The following is a 20234-nucleotide window of genomic DNA, read 5'->3' as shown; positions in this document are numbered from 1 at the left end:
GGTGGCAGTGCTGATGAAGATAAAATGATATATTTGAGATATATTTACAAGTAAGAATAGACAGGACTTGGTAATTGATTGCCTACGGGGAAGAAGGTGAAGGAGATGTCAATGACAGGTTTCTGAATGAGCAACTAGGGAGATGATAAATAATCAGGATGGGGAACACTGGAGGAGGAATTGATTTGAGAGAAAGAACCAAGGTTCTCTTTTGGACATACTGAGTTTGACATGCCCACAGATATACAATCGGAGATGTCAAGCAGATGGACGGTAGACCTGGAGCTCAGAATGGAGGTCTGTGCTGGAGCTGTAAATTTGTAAATTCACAGACATATATAAATATGTGTATACATATATTCCTTGAACCCATGTGATAATGAGACTCAAATACCTAGGAGTGTGGCATTAGAAAGAATGAACCTTGCAGAGAACCCCTAGAATGTTAACATTTAAGAATCAGGTATTATAAGTGAAAAGGGACTGAGAATGAGTAGAAATCAAAGTAGCAAGAAACATGGTAGAAATGATCATGGAAACACAGAGTCTGGAATTTTTAAATTAGGTGGGAGTGGTCAAATGTGTTAGAAGCTCCTGAGAGGTCAATTAACAACATCAGCTTTAGTAAAAGATTACAACAGATACTGGATTGAAAGTGAGTAAAAAATTGAAGACAGCAATATGAATAATCTTTCAAATCTGGCTATGAAATAAAGAAGACAGGATCACAGTTGCATCAAGATTCATTGTCTTACTTAATCTTCCAACTTACTTTTATCCTTATTTTACAGATGAAGAAACTGAGGCTTAGAGAGGTCAAGTAACTTGAAAAGGTCAACCCAGTTTTCTCTTCTCATCTAGGTTATCCCTAAAAGTCTTTCTACCTCCAATAAAAAATTTTAAAATATACCTCTGTTTCTGTTCCACAGTCATAATAAATTTCGCATCTTTCACAAGAACAGAAGCAGCCTGTTGCACACCTTTCCTTGTTGCACAAAACTAAAAATGAATGAATAATTTTTGTATTAATCATATTAAAAACTGAACATTACACTAAAAAATAAGCAACCAACAAACCATACCACAAGCGTGGGTTTCTGATCAGAGTACGTTTGTATAACACTGGAAATTTTGTAGTTGAGGGTTAAATCAAACTTAAATTCGGTTTGGTTATTACTGCAGGGAAATCCAAGGACCACTTTCTCAAGTTTCACTGGTCTATGTCGCTCATCCATTTTCAGACATATAGCAGATCTTTCACCATCTGAAAGCCATTCTGCAATCTTTAAATGACAGAAACATACACATTAAATTTTTTTCTAGTAAAGTTTTATGGCTAAAAAGCCCAATTACAGTTCACTTTAAAGTCAAGTTTAAAAATATTTAGTCAAGTAGTTATTTTTCAACATTACATATTCTAGTGACACTTCTATTGATATATTGGTAAATATTTTCAGTAACAGTGTTTCAAGATTATACCCACTTTTAACATGGTAAACTTCCCATTAATTATTATTATTTTGTTTTATTTTCCTCCTAAGAGTCTAAAGTAAAATTAAAATTAATTTCAACAGAGAAGTCAAATTTCTCACTAGCACTGTAACTCCTTTGCTATTTTTCAGAATGATGCCCAGATATGGCTGACACTTCTTTTGTGTTATCCTAAATATTAGCTGAAGAGTAGCAAAGTAATGATTAGCTTAGACTGGCAAAGGCTGACAACTTTTTTAAACAAAGAACAAATAAACACTGAGAGATGGCAGTGCCAAAAGCACATTTCAGACTCAATGCTAGAGTCCTTAGTTAATTTCTGGAGCTGTGGCGAGCAATCCTTAACTTCACATAGCCTGGTTAGTAATCAGGCTTTGTGCCCTGCTATGAAACTGATTGTTTCTTTGACAGGAAGATAAATTAATGAGTTTTTAATGGCATAGGAAGGAAATATTAAAACATTTTCAAGGCTCTCATGGGTAGGGATGAGAACAAGAATTTACAGTTTGAGCGGAGCAGAAGGCAAAGGATGAAGGCCTTAACTCAGGGGAAACCTGAGGTAGAGGACTTGTAGAAAGAGACAGAGAGACAGCATTCACAGAAGTAGTGATTATCACAAAGGGGAAGAGAGTTTCAAGAATTACAGAGTATTGATATTTTGTAACTGCTTACACATCAATAAGAAAAGTTTAGTATCCCAATGTGAAAAAAAGGTAAAGTCTATGACCTTGCAGGTTGCAAAAAAAGAACTTAAAATAGTTGACAAATATATTAAAAATATTTACTTCAGTAGTAATCAAAGCAGTACAAAATTTTAAAATAAGGTACCATTTTAAATAACAAATTTGAGAACTATTTAAAAGTAATAATAACAATAATAATTTCATTATTATACTATCCAGCATTAGAATACAGAGAAATGGCTGATGATAGAGGTATAAATGAATATAACATTTATTGAAAGCACTGTGTTCTTAGAGTTTTATATACCCTTTGACTCAGTTATTCTACTTTAGCAGACCATCCTAAGGAAATAATTGCAATGTTTTCTTAGATATAATTTCAGCACTACTTACAATAGCAAAAAATGGAAACAATCTTCCACCATTAAGGTATTAAATAAATTACAATAAAACCACAAAAAATTGTATTAAAGAAGAGTATTCAATAACATGGAAACATTTGTAGGTAACATGCAAGTCATAAAAGTGTATGTATATTATGATTCCATCAATAAATCTAGAAGGACAAATGCTGGGTTTTTTTTTATTTACACATACTTTAAAATTTTCTCTATTATTCTTGAATATAAACAAAACAAGTTGTCATTTTAAGAACAAAAAGGATTAACTGTGCTAAACTAAAGATAAAGGCAAAATTTTACATTGGATTAGAGAATACTGTACAGCAGCTTTTGTGGAAACAATTTCTAAGAATTAGCTGGGGGAAAAGTCATATTACAGTAGGCTGAGAAGTAAATAGGAGTAAGAAAGCAGAGTGAAATTGTACTACTTTTCAAGTTTGCCAAAAAACTGAAGAAGAAAATTAGGACATGTGTTTGTTATAGAAAGTATAATATTGTACAATTATTTCTTTACATGTTCATGTACCCTATTAACCATGAGATCCTCTTCAAGAGCAGGGTCTATATGTTTTCACTTTTGCATCTATCATTAGTGCTTACCACAATTCCAGGCACATAGAATTGGGGGTAACATAACACCTCATATTATGAAGTGTCTAAAACCCATGAAATTATGACTTTTAGATACTATTAAACAACAGACTCGCACCAAACATATTTTATTAAACTCAATCAACCAAATTTGATGGCCTTAATGCTGTCATACCTATGAGATCTAACCATAACTTTCCATGATATAACTTTCCTATTAAATTGGTTAGGTGATTTACAGAAAAAAAAAAAAAAAAAAACCTCACTTTTCTCTAAGACTAAATATTTCACTAAGTCATAAAAAAATCTGATAGACTAAAATTCTAACTTACATCCTCAGCATTTGGAATTGTTGCAGATACAGCTACAAATCTCATTGGAATAATACTGCTGGTATTTTCTACAGCATGAGGTAAAAACTGCACAGTTTTCATTCTGCTGACTACAACTTCAAGAGTTGGTCCACGATTTTCATCTTTGACAACGTGTATCTGAGAAAAAAATTAAGACTCATTAGCTATAAAAATAAAAATCTATCCAGTCAATTAAAATGTAAAACAATATTAAACACTCTTCCTTAAGAAAATAAGCATTTTCCACTTGAAGGGATAAAGCAAACATAGAGTTTGGTTGAAAATGTCTTGTTTCTTTATATCCATTCAAATCATCTCTTCATGTTTATCTCTGAAAGTGAATAACGTGTTCACTACCTCATCAATGAGAAACAATCGAACCAGTTGGACCAAAGAGTTGTCTCTCCATTTTCTGGTCATGCTATCCCATTTTTCCTAGAGAAAAAATGCAAGTGGTTTAACATGATAAGGAATTATAATAAGTATTACTAAGGTGTGATAAAATTTTTAACATGACTTGTTACAAATGATGGGCAATATTTTAGTTGATGTCTTAAAAGTATCCCAAAAGATACTTAAAGATTTTTAAAATTTTAAATAATTTTGATAATCATGTGTTTAAAAAATTGAACCCCCATTTATTTTTTAAGTTTAATCAAAAATATTCAAAAGTATAGTCTAATTACCCTTTCTAAGCTCTACCAAGGTCCTCCTGCTACAATACATAATATTTGGATAAAGAATACAAGCAATAAGTATGATTACAAATCATCCACAATAACAAACTGCCTATTCATATCTTTTGCCTATTTACTCCATTTGGTTGTTTGTCTTTTACTTAATTGATTTGTTAGTATTCCGTATGTACCCTGAATACTAGTACATTTTGTTTGTTTGCTTCACATTGCAAATATAGTCTTCTACTTTGTATTTTCTTTTAACTTTTTTCCATGGTGAAGAGAAAGAGATATTTGCTAATAAATCAAGGAAATAATAAAATATAAGCAACACCTACTGGAGTTGTCATAATAATATGGGCTTGCTGAATCTCAAATAGGTCATCCATTACTGTATCTCCAGTGAGTTCTTTACAGTTCAATCCTATTGGTCCAAATTTTTCTTTCCAATCATCAAAACGCTGACTACACAGGGCTTTTATTGGTGCCACTACAACAATATAAGATATTTATTTTAAATATCAGTGCAATTTAAAAATTATTTTCACAAATAGTTAATAAAGTTAGCACACATCTAGGTGCTGCCTAGTATTTATAAATTAAAAGTTAACAATATAAACATATTATTTAGAACTATAAAAGTAATCACCAAACAGAACTAAAAATAGAAAAAAAAGTGATTGCTCAGGTAATTGTAACTAAGAATGAAGAAAGGTAGGGTGGAAATTATCACCCTTTGTGATCACTGATTTTTTTAACCATGTGTATAAATTACTTTGATGAAAAAAATTTTAATATATACCTAAAAAAAGAGAATAGAGGTTCTTATGGAAATTTCTCATATTACAAAATGTTTGATTCTATTTGTTCATCTTCCCTGTCCTTTTAAAAATAAACATGTAAAGGCCAAATTCTCAATTCCAATACTATTTTTATCTATAAATCTGGGAAAATGTGTTTTGAATTTAATGTTAACAGATAAGACCAAATGTGACATGTCTTTATTTAAAAAGTATAGAAAACCAAATAATAATTCTTATGTCTTGAATTTGAACTTATTTCTTACTTTTACCTCAACGGTTTATCACTATTATAATTAATTATCACTCTTTCAATATATAAATACTTACTGTAAACAATTTTAATGTTCGACCATGGCAATGGTACTTCCATTAACAATCTTGTTATAGCTAGCTCAAACAATACAGTTTTCCCAGAACCAGTTGGAGCACAAATCACAAAATTCCTATCTGTATAAAGAAGCTAAAAAATAAAATTTAATCAACCATAGAATATACAGAAATTTTCAATTCTCAATTTGTTAGAAAATATGTCTTAAGAAGACTCTATGGGATAATAGTTCAAACATCTTTACCTCTAAACTTATTAAAATTATAAGCTGGCTCTAGATCCATCACCCTCAAAAAATAAAACTATTAATAATTTATCATCTTGTTTGGTCAAAGTAATATGCTAGATAGACCAGAAGAAAATAATTTCTTTAGCTTCCAGAAAAATTGTTATAAATCTAATAAATATAAACAACCCACCTATGAAAATTACATGCATTCATTTAACAAACATTTTTTGAGCTCCTATAATGTACCAGTCACTGAGTGTAGCACTGAAGACAAAAAGATGAATGTGATCTAGTCTCTGCCCTTAGAGAGCACACAATCTAGTAAGAAAAGGCAGATAATAATTAAACAAAATACTTACATCATCAAAGGCTTTGGACTGTATATAGTTGAAATATGGGAATTGTTTGAAAATACTTCTAAATTTTGTCGCTGAGAATAACATTAAGGAGTTAAATATTTCAGAAGTTTAAAAATCGGTTACTCAATTTAAAAATTAAGTTAATATTGCCTTTGACAATATTTAATGATGAGGTTTAATACTTGCTATTTTATCATAAGAAAGGAATTAACAGATACAGAGGGAAGGACCGAGATGGCAACATAGGAGGCTCTTGAACTTCCATCCTCCCATGGATCCACTGAACAAACAGCTACACGTGGAGCAATTCCCTCTGAGAGAAATACCCAAACTAGCTGAATGATTCCTTTACAACAGATGAATGAGAAAATACCTACATCAAAATGGGTGGGAAAGGCTGAGAAACCCTTGCCATAAATCCCACTCCTGGCACATCACCATACAATTGGAAAGAAACCCCCAACTCCCAGATCCTCCCTGAGGAGCAGAGGGTTTGGACCACACATCTAGTGCCCCAATTTTTAAGGCTCCTGCCTGAGGGATGGGCTCTCAAAACACTCAGTTCTGTTAGCCAAAAGGGCTTGCATTTACAAGCAAAGAAAATAAGCATCTTTTAAATGGGCACAGGAACATCCCACTACTCTCGCAGGTATACATCCAGGCTCAGTGCAGAGGGGGCAGGCAAGAATGCCCATCTTCAGTTTCTCCTTGAAAGGAATTTAATTGCATACTTTCTCAGATGCTGACTGAGGTTCTGGCTTCTAATCAACCTGCATCTACGTGCTGACTGACTGCAATCCTCCCCTGGGACATTGATGGATCTTGGCACACCCTTAACTTCTGTGAGCCACTAAGAACAAAGGCAGAGGCTTGGACAATCACAGAGGTTTGACAGGTAACTAGGAGCCCAGGCCAGGTTGATTGACAAGGTTCATCTCTTATACCAGACCAGTCTCTCAAGATTGGGGAGATACCTGTTTTATCTAACGTTCAGAGATCAACATAGAAAGTCAAGGAAAATGAAGAAACGGGGAAATATGTTTAAAAAATAAATAAATAAATAAATCTCCAGAAACTGAATTTAATGAAACAGAGACAAGTGATTTACCTGATAGAGAGTTCAAAATAACACATAAAGATGCCCATCAAGGTCAGGAAAGCAATGCATGAGCAAAGTGAGAATTCCAACAAAGTCATATAAAATATTAAAAAGTACCAAACAGAAATCATAGAGCTAATGAATATAATAATTGAACTGAAAATTTCAATAGAAGGTTTCAACAGAAGACAGATCAACTGAAAGAAAGGATCAGTGAACTTGAAGACAGGGCAGTGGAATTAATGCAATCATGGGAGCAAAACGAAAAAAAAAGAGTGAGAAAGAGTGAAATCAGCTTAAGGAACTTATGGGACACCATCAAGTGGACCAATATACACATTATAAGGGTTCCAGAAGAAAAAGAGGTAAAGGGGAAGAAAGCTTATTTAAAGAAATAATGGCTGAAAACTATCCTAGCCTGGGGAAAGAAACAGACATCCAGATCCAAAAATCCCAGAAATTACTAAAGAAGGTGAATCTCAAGAGACCCACACTGAAACTCACAGTAATTAAATTGCCAGAAGTTAAAGACAAAGAGAGAACCTTAAAAGCAGCAAGAGAAAAGCAACTTGCTACATACAAAGGAATTCCCGTAAGATTGAGTGAATATTTCAGCAAAAACCTTGTAGACCAGATTGTGGAATGATATATTCTGGGTGCTGAAAGAAAAAACTGCCAACCAAGAATATTTTACCTGGCAAAGCTGTCCTTCAGAATTGAAGGAAAAATAAAGAGTTTTCTAGACAAACAAAAACTGAAGGTGTTCATCACCACTAGACCAGCTTTACAAGAAATGCTAAAGGATGTCCCTTCAAGCTGAAATGAAAGGATGCTAATTAGTAACAGGAAAACATATGAAAGTACAAAACTCACTGATAAAGGTTGATCCATAGTTGCATTCAGAATACTCTAATATTGTAATGGTGGTAGTTAATCACTTATAACTGTAGTATATATGTTAAAAGACAAAAGTACTGTATCTATAATAATTTATTAATGGAGACACAATATTAAAAGATATAAATTGTGACATTAAAAACATAAAATGTGAGAAAGTGAATGTAAAATTGTAGAGCTTTTGTATGCATTCAAAGTTAGTTTTATCAGCTCAAAAGAGACTGTTAAAACTGTAAGATTTTTTTATGTGAGTCTCAAGGTAACTACAAAGCAAAACTCTACAGTTGATACACAAAGATAAATAGAAAACAGGGAGAACATACCACTACAGAATATCATCAAATCACAAAGGAAAAGAGCAAGAGGAGAAGAAAGGAGCAACAGAACTACAAAACATCAGAAAACAATAAAATGACAATAAGTCCAACCTATCAATAAATACTTTAAATGTAAATGGACTAAATTTTCTAATCAAAAGTCATAAAGTGGCTGAATGGATTTTAAAAAACAGGACTAAATTATTTGCTGCCTATAGGAGACTCATTTCAGCTTTAAAGACACACAAAGAAAGTAAAGGGATGAAAAAAGATATTCTATACAAGTGGAAATCAGAAGAAAGTAGAGGTAGCTCTACTTACATCAGACAAAATAGACTTGAAGCCAAAAACTGTAATAAGAGACAAAGAGGTCATTATATAATGATAAAGGGGTCAATTCATTGGGAGGATACAGTAACTGTAAATACTTATGCACCCAACACTGGAGCACCTAAATATATAAAACAAATATTAACAGATCTGAACAGAGAAACAGACAGCAATACAATAATAGTAGGGGGCTTCAAGACGCCACTTTCAATAATGGATAGATCATCCAGAAAGAAAATCAATAAGGAAACATCAGACTTAAACTATACCTTACACCAGATGGCTCTAACAGATATACACAGAGCATTCCCCTCAGCAGCAACAGAATACACATTCTTCTTAAGTGCACATGGAACATTCTCCAGGAAATATCATATGTTAGGGCACAAAACAAGTCTTAAGTTTTAAAAGAAGAATGAAATAATATCAAGCACCTTTTCCAACCACAATAGCATGAAACTAAAAATCAATTAAAAGAAGAAAACTGGAAAATTCACAAATATATGGAGATTAAATAACATGCTCCTGAACAACTATTTGGGTCAAAGAAGAAATCAAAAGGGAAATCAAAAACATATCTTGAGACAAATGAAAATGGAAACACAACATACCAAAACTTTTGGGATGCAATAAAAAGCTGTTCTAAGAGGGAATTTTATAGTGATAAGTACCAAAATGAAGAAAAAAGAAATATCACAAATAAACAACCTAACTTTGCACCTCAAGGGACTGGAAAAGGAGGAACCAAATAAGTCCACAGTTAGTAGAAGGAAGAAATAACAAAGATTGGAGCAGAAATAAATAAGAAACCAGAAAAACAATAGAAAAGATCAATGAAACAATGAGCTGGGTCTTTTTGAAAAGATAAACAAAACTGACAAAACTTTAGCTAAGATAACTAAGAAAAAAAGTAGAGATGATTCAAATAAATAAAATCAGAAATGAAAGAGGAGAAAACACAACTGATAAGACAGAAATACTAAGGATCATAAGAGACTACTATGAACAATTATATGCCAAAAAGTAGATAATCTAGAAGAAAAGGAAAATTCCTAGAAACAAGACCCTATCAAGGCTGCATCATGAAGAATAGAAAATCTGAACAGATCAATTACTAGTAAGGAGATTGAATCAGTAATCAAAAATTTCCCAACAAAGTCCAGGACCAGATGGCTTTACTGGTGAATTTACCAAATATTTTAAAAGAATTAATACCAATCCTTCTCAAACTCTTCCAGAAACTAAAAGAGGAGGGAATGCTTCTAAACTCATTTTATGAGGCCAGCATTCCACTGATACCAAAGCCAGATAAGAACACCATAAGAAAAGAAAATTACAGGACAATATCCCTAATAAACATAGATGCAAAAACTTCAACAAAATATTATGAAACTGAATTCAACAGTACATTAAAAGGATCATACACCATGATCAAATGGAATTTATTCCTGGGATATAGGATGGTTCAACATCCACAAATCAATCAATGTGATATACTGCTTTAACAAAGCAAAGAATAAATATCATATCATCTCAATAGATGAGGAAAAAGCACAGGACAAAATACAGCATCTTTTCATGATAAAAACTCTCAAGAAACTGGGTACAAAAGGAATACACTTCAACATAATAAAGGCTGTATATAACAAGCTCACATCTAACATTCATACCCAATTATGAAAAACTGAGTTTTTCCTCTGAGGTCAGGAACAAGACAAGGATGTCCATTCTTGCCACTTTTATTTAGCATAGTATTAGATATCCTAGACATGGCAATCAGACAAAAAAACAAAGAAAGAAAAGGAATCCAAATTGGAAACGAAGAAGTATAACTGTTTCTATTTGCAGGCAACAAGAAACTATATATAGAAAACCCAAGACTCCACACACACAGACCAAAAACAAAACAAAACAAAACAAACAAATTAAAAAATCTGTTACAACTAATAAACAAATTTAGCTAAGACACAGAATACAAAATCTATATACAAAAATCAATTGTATTTCTATACACTAACAATGACATATAAGAAAGAAAAATGAAGCAAATAATCTCATTAACAACAGCATCAAAAAGAATAAATACTGAGAAATAAATTTAACCAAGGATGTAAAAGATCTGTAAACTGAAAACTATAAGACATTGATGAAAGAAATTGAAGACACAAATAAATGGAAAGATATTTCATATTCATGGATTCAAAGGATTAATATTGCTGAATGTCCACACTACCCTAAATGATCTACAAATCTAATGCAATCCCTATCCAAACTCCAATTGCATTCTTCACAGAAATAGAAAAAACAATCCTAAGAATCGTATGAAACCACACACACACACACACACACACACAAAACCAGCTAAAGCAATAATAAGAAAGAAGAACAAAGCTGGAGGTAACACACGTCTTGATTTCAAACTATATTACAAAGCTATGGTAATCAAAGCAGTATGGTACTGACATTAAAAACAGACACATAGATCAATGGAACAAAATATCCAGCCCAGAAATAAACCCATGCACATATGGTCAATTAATTTTCAACAAAGGAGTCAAGAATTGGGAAAGCATAATCATTTCAATAAATGGTGATGGGAAAACTGTATATCCACATGCAAAAGAATGAAACTGGACCCCTATCTCACACCATACACAAAAATAAACTCAAAATGGATTAAAGACTTGAAATCATAAAAGTCCTAGAGGAAAACAAAGAGGAAATGCTTCTTGACACTGGTCTTAGCAATGATGTTTTGGATTTGAAACCAAAAGCGAAGGCAACAAATGCAAAAATAAAGAAGGACGACTACGTCAAACTAAAAAGCTTCCACACTGCAGAAGAAACCATCAACAAAATGAAAAGGCAACCTATGGAATGGGAGAAAATATTTGCAAACCAAACATCCAATAAGGCGCTAATATCCAAAATATACAAGGAACTTATAAAACTCAAAAAACAAATAACCCAATTTAAAAATAGGCAAAGGACCTGAATAGACATTTTCCCAAAGAAGACATACAAATGGCTAACAGCACATGAAAAGGCGCTTATCATCAGTAATCATTAGGGAAATGCCAATCAAAACCACAGTGAGTTGGCACCTAACACCTGTTAGAATGGCTATAAGCAAAAAGATAAGAGATAAATGCTGGCAAGGATATGGATGAATGGAACCCTTGTACACTACTGGTAACGATATAAACTGGTGCAGTCCTTATGGAAAACATTACAGAGTGTCCTCAAAAAATTAAAAATAGAAGTATCACATGGTCCAGCAATCCCTGGGTTATACCCAAAGGAAACAAAATCAGTATCTCAAAGAAATATCTGTATAGCCACGTTCATTTCAGCATTACTCACAGTAGCCAAAGTATGGAAACAACATAACCATTAAGAAATGAATGGATAAAGAAAATATGTATACAACAAAATATTATTCAGCCTTTAGAAAGAAGGAAATTATGCCTTTTGTGACAACATGGATGAAACTGGAGGGCATTATACAAAGTGAATTAAGCCAGACAGAGAAAGACAGATCCTGCATGATATCACTTATAAGTGGAATCTTAAAAAAAAAAAAAGTCAAACATAAAAATAGTACAATGAATGGTGGTTGCCAGGGGCTGGGGGTATGCGAGAAACAGAGGCTGGTAAAAGAGTACAAACTTTCAGCTATAAGATTCGTAAGATCTGAGGATCTAATGTATAAAATGGTGAGTAGAGTTGAAAATACTGTATTGTATAATTAGAATTTGCTAAGAGAGCTAACTTAAGTGTTCTCATCCAAAAAACAAAAAAAAAAAGGTAAATATGTGAGGTGATGGATGTGTTAACTAACTCGATGGTGGGAACATTTTGTAATGTATACATTTATCAAACTATCATATTGAACACTTTAAATGTATTATAATTTTGTCAATTATACCTCAATAAAGCTGGGGTGGGGGAGGAATTAAAATTATTCCAGTCCCCAGTCACCTTCCATATTCTGAAAAGAACTTGTAAAGTCATTATGGAGAAACAAGGTTATATAAGCGTTATACTTTGACAATTAGATCTGAGAGAAGAGATGCAAATACATATGTAAAAGTATATCAGAACTAAGAATGTAGTTTGTCTTTTCCAGAGTGGTATTTTTTTCTTATTCATCTTGATGAGGCCATTTGATATTTATCTCTTCTTTAAAATTCCAAATTTCATTTTTTAACTGTTGATTATGTTTCATTAGCTGATGTGTGTTGCTGCTGGTCACCTAACCCTGAATTCCTCTGTTTTTGGTAATTTCGTTGTGCTAAGTGGTGGATTTAATTGTAATTATCAGCATACTGGCTCAACAAGGACTTAAATCGTCCTTCCTCTGAGAAAGCTCAAAAATATTAATAGATATAAAGAATAAACTGTCCCCTCTCCAAGTTGTCTATTGCCAGTTTGGGAGATATTTGTACTTGCATGGATTCTTATTAGTCTGAGTCACATTTGTCAACTACATTTATGAAACACTGTGCAGCATACTAGACTCAGAAAGCTGCAGGAAGTTGTAAATAAAGAAGAAAATGAGTTCCTGCAACTGAGGCTGTTACAATCAATTAGGAGATATAAAACAGATAATATATCTGAGAACACAAATACATAGTTATTTAAGCAATTATATTTTTAGGAAGATATTAAAAAATTGATGGATTGTGGTAAGTGATCCTGATAAAAGTTAAATCAGAGCATATTACTTCTCTGCTCAAATTCCCCCATTTCTCTCAAAGTATATGGCCACAAGGCCCTACATAATCTTGCCTCCCCACTCCACCTTTGTGTTTCTGACCTCATGTCCTACTACTCTTGCTTCTGACTCATTTCCTCTGGCTTTATTGGACTCTTTTATGTTTTTCAAAAACATCAGCCATGTTTTTGCTGTAAAGCCTTCCCTCTGCCTAGATTGTTCTTCCCTCCATATTTCCTTGGCTCTTTCACTTCCTTCATGTGCTTACATCTCAACTTCTAAAGAAGACGTACCCTAATTACTCTATTTAATTCTAATCCTGAGCCCCCATTCCAGCATTCCCAATTTAATCTCCTTTACTCTGCCCCACTTTTTTCTTTTTTCATATTACTCATCACCTTCTAAGATACTATATGACTTATTTATATACTGTTACAATTGTTCTGATCTATCCTCTTCCCCACCCCCATACCAAGAATGTTAACTTCTCAAGGGCAAGAATTCATTGTCTGTTTTACTAACTGACATATCCCAAATGCCTGGCACACATTAAGAACTCAATTAATACAGGCTTGCATTTATTAAATCAAGCAGATAATTTATAAACCTTCATTTTACTTTCAATTGTGCACTGTGTCAGAATACTCATTCCGAATCAAAAATGTAATACTGAGTTTGTCAATCCATCAGTTTTTGAACGAATCTCATTTTTCCTTCAAAATATATCTCTTCCTTTAAAATATTTATTTGTAACAAGCCCACAAGTGGGTCATCATGCTGGTTTTTCTCTCATGAGGTAATTCCACATCAATTTACACTCACAAAAATGAACCTATGATTCAGAGTAGATGTAAAATCAGTTTCTAGCTCATGAGAAAACTCAGCTACTAAGTATACCATTTATCATCATTATCAACACTTGATATCAAATTTTTCCTTTTGTCCAACAAATTCTCAGCAGTCTCACTGCAATTACATGTTATAACGGGATGCGGGGCGGGAGGAGCGGAATGTCTGCAGAACTGAAAATGACAACAGTACTGTAGCAGGATCAATCTGACAAAATTTCTATTGTCCTGAGGATTCAAATATAGTAAAATATTGTAAAATAATCAGAAAATAAGTCCAAGTAATCCCCAAACTCTCAAATTATCATAACTAGCATTGTCTTCCACTGTAAATAACACACTTGGAAACAATAAAGTCCAGCAAGTTCAGCAAGTTTGACAGCAAATGAACTTTTTGGACAATAAATCAATGGACACAAGAGTAGGCAGTAGTCTAGCTAACAAAGAGACCTAAACAACAGAACCACTTCAGCTATGCTAAGATAGCAAGAAAATCTTTAAAACTCTTCAAAAATTAGTCATATTATGGCAAGTTCAGGTATGGGATAAGAATTTCCCATCATACAGATAATGAAACTACATTTGACTGTTTACTGCTAAAACTACATTTGACTGTTTACTGCTAACCTACTTCCTACATTCCCACACTATTTAGATCACCAGAGAGAAGGAAGTGCAACAAGACTGAGACACCATGATGAAGAGGAGCACTAATGGCTGGCCATTTCTGACATTATTATATCATATATAACCCTTTTATTGTCCCCTCCTCCCATTCTAATTCAGTTCAGTTATATGCACTGGAGGCAATTTTTCACAAGTGGTGAAGCAAACATTTTCTAACTATACTTCAGAATTCTCAGTCCCCAGAGTACCCAGGATTAGAATCACTCATCCCTAGATTTCTCTAGCTCAATGGCCCCATATCTGGAATTCACTGTTTTGTCAACTAGATCATAACTTTTGTGGATTCTAGAGCCTTCCCCAGCTTTGAGTCACTAATTCCATAATCCTAAAGCATGGCTTAGGTAATGTAACTTGACCTGCTCAAAAATATTGCATGGTTTCTCTTCATGGCTTACTAAATATATTAAAAATAAAAACTTCTTGGTATTTATGGCATTAAATGATCTAACCCTAAAATACCTATCCATCATTATTTCCTCCTACTCCTTTTTTTTAAAAAAATACAATTCCTTTTTACTGCATTTTTTTAAAATTTATTTATTTTATTTTATTTATTTTTTTGGCTGCGTTGGGTCTTCATTGCTGTGCATGGGCTTTCTCTAGTTGCGGCAAGTGGGTGCTACTCTTCATTGTGCTGTGCAGGTTTCTCATTATGGTGGCTTCTCTTGTTGCAGAGCACGGTATCTAGGCATGCAGGCTTCAGTAGTTGTGGCACACAGGCTCAGTAGTTGTGGCTTATGGGCCCTAGAGTGCAGGCTCAGTAGTTGTGGCACACGGGCTTAGTTGCTCCGCGGCATGTAGGATCTTCCCAGACCAAGGCTTGAACTCATGTCCCCTGCATTGGCAGGCAGATTCTTAACCACTGTGCCACCAGGGAAGTCCCCCTACTACTCCTTTAATCATGACTTTTTTCACCCAAACTGGAATGCTTGTTCTTTCCAAACATATTCCATACTTTCTTACCTTTGCCCTTGCTCATGGCTACTCTTTTGCCAGAACAACTTCTCCTCTTTATATGGCTTTCAATGAATTTGGAGATAAGAAGATACACAAGGCTTGGTCCTTGCCTTCAAGGAGTTCATAGGTCATAGGGAAATAGTTACAGAAACAGCTGATGAATTATAATAAAATAGAATAAGTACACTGTTACAGACATACACAAAGTATCAAAGAAGCAAAGAGAATGTTACCTCCAGAACACACATATATACTCAAAATAATTACGTTGGAAATACCCAGACATGTAAATAGGTATAATCTGCAAATTAGGTTGTTTCAAAAATTACTAGATTTGTAAAAATGTCCCCAGTCCATAGAATATCCCATTCTCAGTCATTTCCCCTACCCATGTTTATACCAATACGCTGTCCTTACACAAAATAAAGGAAATTATCTGTATCAATTTGTAAGTAAATATGCTCACAGTTCATTCAGTAATACAAATCTCATATCTGTACTTGTCACAGACTGGTAACAAACAGTTCACAACTGGTACCAGTCCACAGACCACACTTTCAGTAGCACTAACTATCACACATATTGAGACTCTTACATGACCCAAAAGATTCACTTTTCCCTCTTCTTCTTTGTCAACCAAAACAAACAAACAGAAACACAATGAACCAAAATGTTTTAAAATTATGACTTCAAATATAATGCTGCTGTAGTAAAATAATTTAAAGGATACGGATTTCTGTGACAGCCTTCAAGGAATTGAAACCATTTTCTGTTACCCCTAAAAAAAAAATCCTACATACTTATGCATATTTTTAACCTTTTCCATAAAAGCTACTTCAATAAAATTTGTGTAACTTTTTATTGAGAGCACAGTTAAAACAATATTAGATCACAGTTAAAAAACACAGTGCAATATAGTAAAGAAATTGTACATAGAGAGACAGCCTACTCAAATTTTTGTATTCTTACCTATGCTAAGAAATACAGACTAGACTGTACTTTTAGAAAACCAACTGAAAAAGCAAGGAATTACCTTGAACTTCATGAGGCTGGGAGGCAACTGAAAAAGATGGTCCTTTGATTATGCCTTCTCTGATTTCAGAAGCAGAAAAAGTATCACTGGCTCTAAACATATTAATGTCTGAATACTGAGGTTTCTGCTTACTATTGTTATATTTCCATGATTTCCCTTTGCTCATTTCCATTTGGACAATTTTCACTGAGCCAATATGAGAGTCCAAGTTTACTCTGTCATTGGAATAAGCACTCCCATGTATATTGTCAGATATTTTAAATAATCTGCAAAAAAAACATATTTGCATTTGTAATAGTTACTTAGAATGTGAAAAACTAGCATAAAATTGGTCCCTTTAAAAATACTTACAGATTTTGGTTTATTAGAATACAAAAGCTAATCATTCTCCTAAAGTACAATTTGCTAAATTTACCACTGAATTCTTTCTTTTTTTTTTTTTTTCAAACATCTTTATTGGCGTATAATTGCTTTACAATGGTGTGTTAGTTTCTGCTTTATAACAAAGTGAATTATTTCTTTTCACTTTCCTAACACTCAGATAAATCCATCTGCGGTAGCCAACCTCTGAGATAGTTCCAGTGATCCTTGTTTCCTGGTGCTCAACCCCTTTATTAGTCACCTTCCTTGAATCAGGACTGGCCTATGAGACTAGCAGAGTACTGCGGAAGGACAAGCATGTGACATCTAAGGCTAGGTCATAAAAGATTGTCACTTCCACATGGTCTCTTGGATCACTCACTCTAAGGGGAGCTAGCCACTATATCATGAGACCACTGAAGCAACCCTATAAAGAGGCCCATGTGGACAGGTACTGAGACTTCTTGTCAGTATCCAGCACCAACTTTCCAAACACTGTTCAATAATCATTTTAGTGTAAGAAATAGTTATTTGTAAAGTTCTAGAAAACAAAGAAAGGCCATCTTATGATTGTAATTTACTACATTTGACTGATTCAAAGACAATCCATCAAAGTAATTTGTTCACAATAGCCCTAAGGGAAGAAGTGACCAATAGGGTTCCTAATACAACACTAGCACCTTATAGAATAAGTAAAAGGGTGATGGCAGGTTATCAGTCTTACAGAATTCTGTAAGGAATGACACCCAAATAAGTACTGTACAAATACAGAATACTTTCTAAATTATTTTGACTATTAATCTTAATGACAGGTTTTTGTATGAGAAAGACCAATCTTTCAAAAAACTAGAGAGAGAAATGTATTTTAGAACAAACTGTGGAGTTGCATCCTCCAATGCCAGCAGTTCTATTTTTGAAAACAGAAAATTCAAAAGCAGATGGTTAGTCTTAGATAATATAATAGAATCCCATTATGAAATGGTATTGAAGACAAGGAAAACACTTATGCCACAAGATGACTCCTTGCTACATGCTGTGATATCAGTTAAAAGCACAGACTTTGGAATCAGACAAACCTGGATATAAATCCAAAGCTCCTCCACTTTCTAGCTGCATGACTTTAGAGTTTGAAATAGGTTTTTCAAACCATAAAAATATTATCCACATACTAGTTATCTAAATTCTCTGAACCTCAGATTCTTCCTAGGTCCTCTGGAACTCCCACTCCACACTCTCCATATCCTCAGCTTCTTTACTGAATTTTATATTTACTTCCTGGTCTTAACAAAAATATTTATTTGCCCTGGAAAACTCTTGCTCCTTAAAAAACTCTTAAGTGGAAAAAACTGTTAACTCTCTCACATCCAATGTATTGATGGTTGAGAGTCTTCTTCTCCACCCCAAATCTACATCATTACTTTTCCACTGTCTCACAAAAGTATCTGTGCTGTCTAGCTATACCACCTTGTAACCCTCCTCATGGCATGTATCATATATCAACCTCTGGTCACTTTAGAATCTTTTCCTCTCAATCCCAAACTCTGCCATCATCTGGGTTACTTCAACATACATGTAGACAACCCATTCGAAATCCTACCCTCTCAGTTTCTTAGGCTTTTATCTTCAGTGGCTTTCTCCCTCACATGATCTCAGTCACCTACTCTCTCACCTTAGACATTATCATTATCCAGAACTGCTCCTCCTTTCAAATCAATGATTCCGACATATCATTCTCTGAACACAACCTCCTATTCTTTTAGCTTGTGTGCTCAAGGTACCAATGAGGTCAAAGAACAAAATTACTATAATTAATCTCCTTATTTTTTCCCAAACCATCTTCCCCTTCATTTTTCTCACGTACCTTTAATGAATTTAATACCATGACCTATCTTTTTGACCACTCTCTTACCAATATTCTAAACTCCTCTTCCCCTTTAGCCTTTCATCATACTATCTTGCAAATCTGCAATTCTAGATGAATCTGTCTATTGTTTTATAATTGCAGCCGGGTGGTGGAACACTACTGGAAAAAGTACAACTGTTAGGTAGATGAGTTATATTAAAATTCAAAGTCATCATTAGCAAGACTGAAGAAACAAAATCAATATACAAAAATCAACTGTATTTCTATACACTTTCAATGGACAATCTGAAATTCCATTTAAAATAACATCAAAAAGAATAAAGTCCTTATGAGTAAATTTAACAAAATAAGTATAAGACTTGTCCACAGAAAACCACAAAACATCTTTGAAAGAAATTAAAGAAAACCTAAATAAATGGAAAGATATCCCAGTTCATAGATTGGAAGATTTAATGATATTAAGATAGCAATAGTCATCAGGTTACCTACAGATTCAATACAATCCTTATCAAAATCCCAGCTGGCTTCTCTGCAGAAATTGACCACCTTATCCTAAAATTCATACGAAAATGCAAATAAATCAGAATAGTAAAAAAATCTTGAAAAAAAAGGAACAAAGTTGGAGGACTCACACTTCCTGATGTAAAACTTTACTATCAATACAAAACTACAGCAATCAAGAAAATGTAGGATATGCCATTGTGAAAAATATCCTTATGCCAGGCATAAGGACAGACATACAGATCAATAGGATAGAATTGAGAGCATGGAAAAAAACCTTTATGTGGTATAATAGAAAATATATGTTTGGTTTTTGTTCCCAGTTCCTGGCACAGAGCTCCTGAAACGTTTGGAATTCCCTGCTTGATAGAAGTGATAGAAGCATCTTTTGTTATTCATAATAAGCCCCTTTCAATCATACCTGAGTTTATGCTAATGAGGTGACTCTTGTAGGGCCCCTAGACGGTTTCAGGATGGGGACCGATCACCAGAAAGAACTAAACTTGATTAGAGGGTTGAGATTTTCAGCTCCACTCCCAACATCCAAGGAGGGGAGAAAGGCTGGAGATTGAGTTCAATCACCAATGGCCAATGATTTAATCAATCACGCTTATGTAATGAAACCTCCATGAATGAAAAATTCTTAAATGGCAGGGGGTTCGGAGAGCTTCTAGATTGGTAACACATCAAGGTGCTGAGACAGTGACAC

General features: G+C 33.8%; 1 protein-coding gene across 3 annotated transcripts in view; it reads right to left on the bottom strand.

Moving 5' to 3' along the window:
• HFM1 (helicase for meiosis 1) overlaps positions 1-20234 on the bottom strand; it is a 150746-nt gene that overhangs the window by 110924 nt on the left and 19588 nt on the right. For all 3 annotated transcript variants that reach the window (XM_082476329.1, XM_082476331.1, XM_082476330.1), the window contains 9 exons: positions 16801-17066; positions 16498-16545; positions 5916-5986; positions 5327-5459; positions 4535-4686; positions 3877-3954; positions 3499-3657; positions 1083-1283; positions 911-999 (listed from right to left, as the gene is read on the bottom strand). In XM_082476329.1, the coding sequence (XP_082332455.1) occupies positions 911-999; positions 1083-1283; positions 3499-3657; positions 3877-3954; positions 4535-4686; positions 5327-5459; positions 5916-5986; positions 16498-16545; positions 16801-17066 (1197 nt within the window). The remainder of the gene's footprint in view (positions 1-910; positions 1000-1082; positions 1284-3498; positions 3658-3876; positions 3955-4534; positions 4687-5326; positions 5460-5915; positions 5987-16497; positions 16546-16800; positions 17067-20234) is intronic.

Source organism: Balaenoptera physalus, assembly GCF_965194825.1.
Source record: "Balaenoptera physalus genome assembly, chromosome: 1".
Lineage (NCBI taxonomy): Eukaryota > Metazoa > Chordata > Mammalia > Artiodactyla > Balaenopteridae > Balaenoptera > Balaenoptera physalus.
This window is presented reverse-complemented; position numbering and strand designations above follow the sequence as displayed.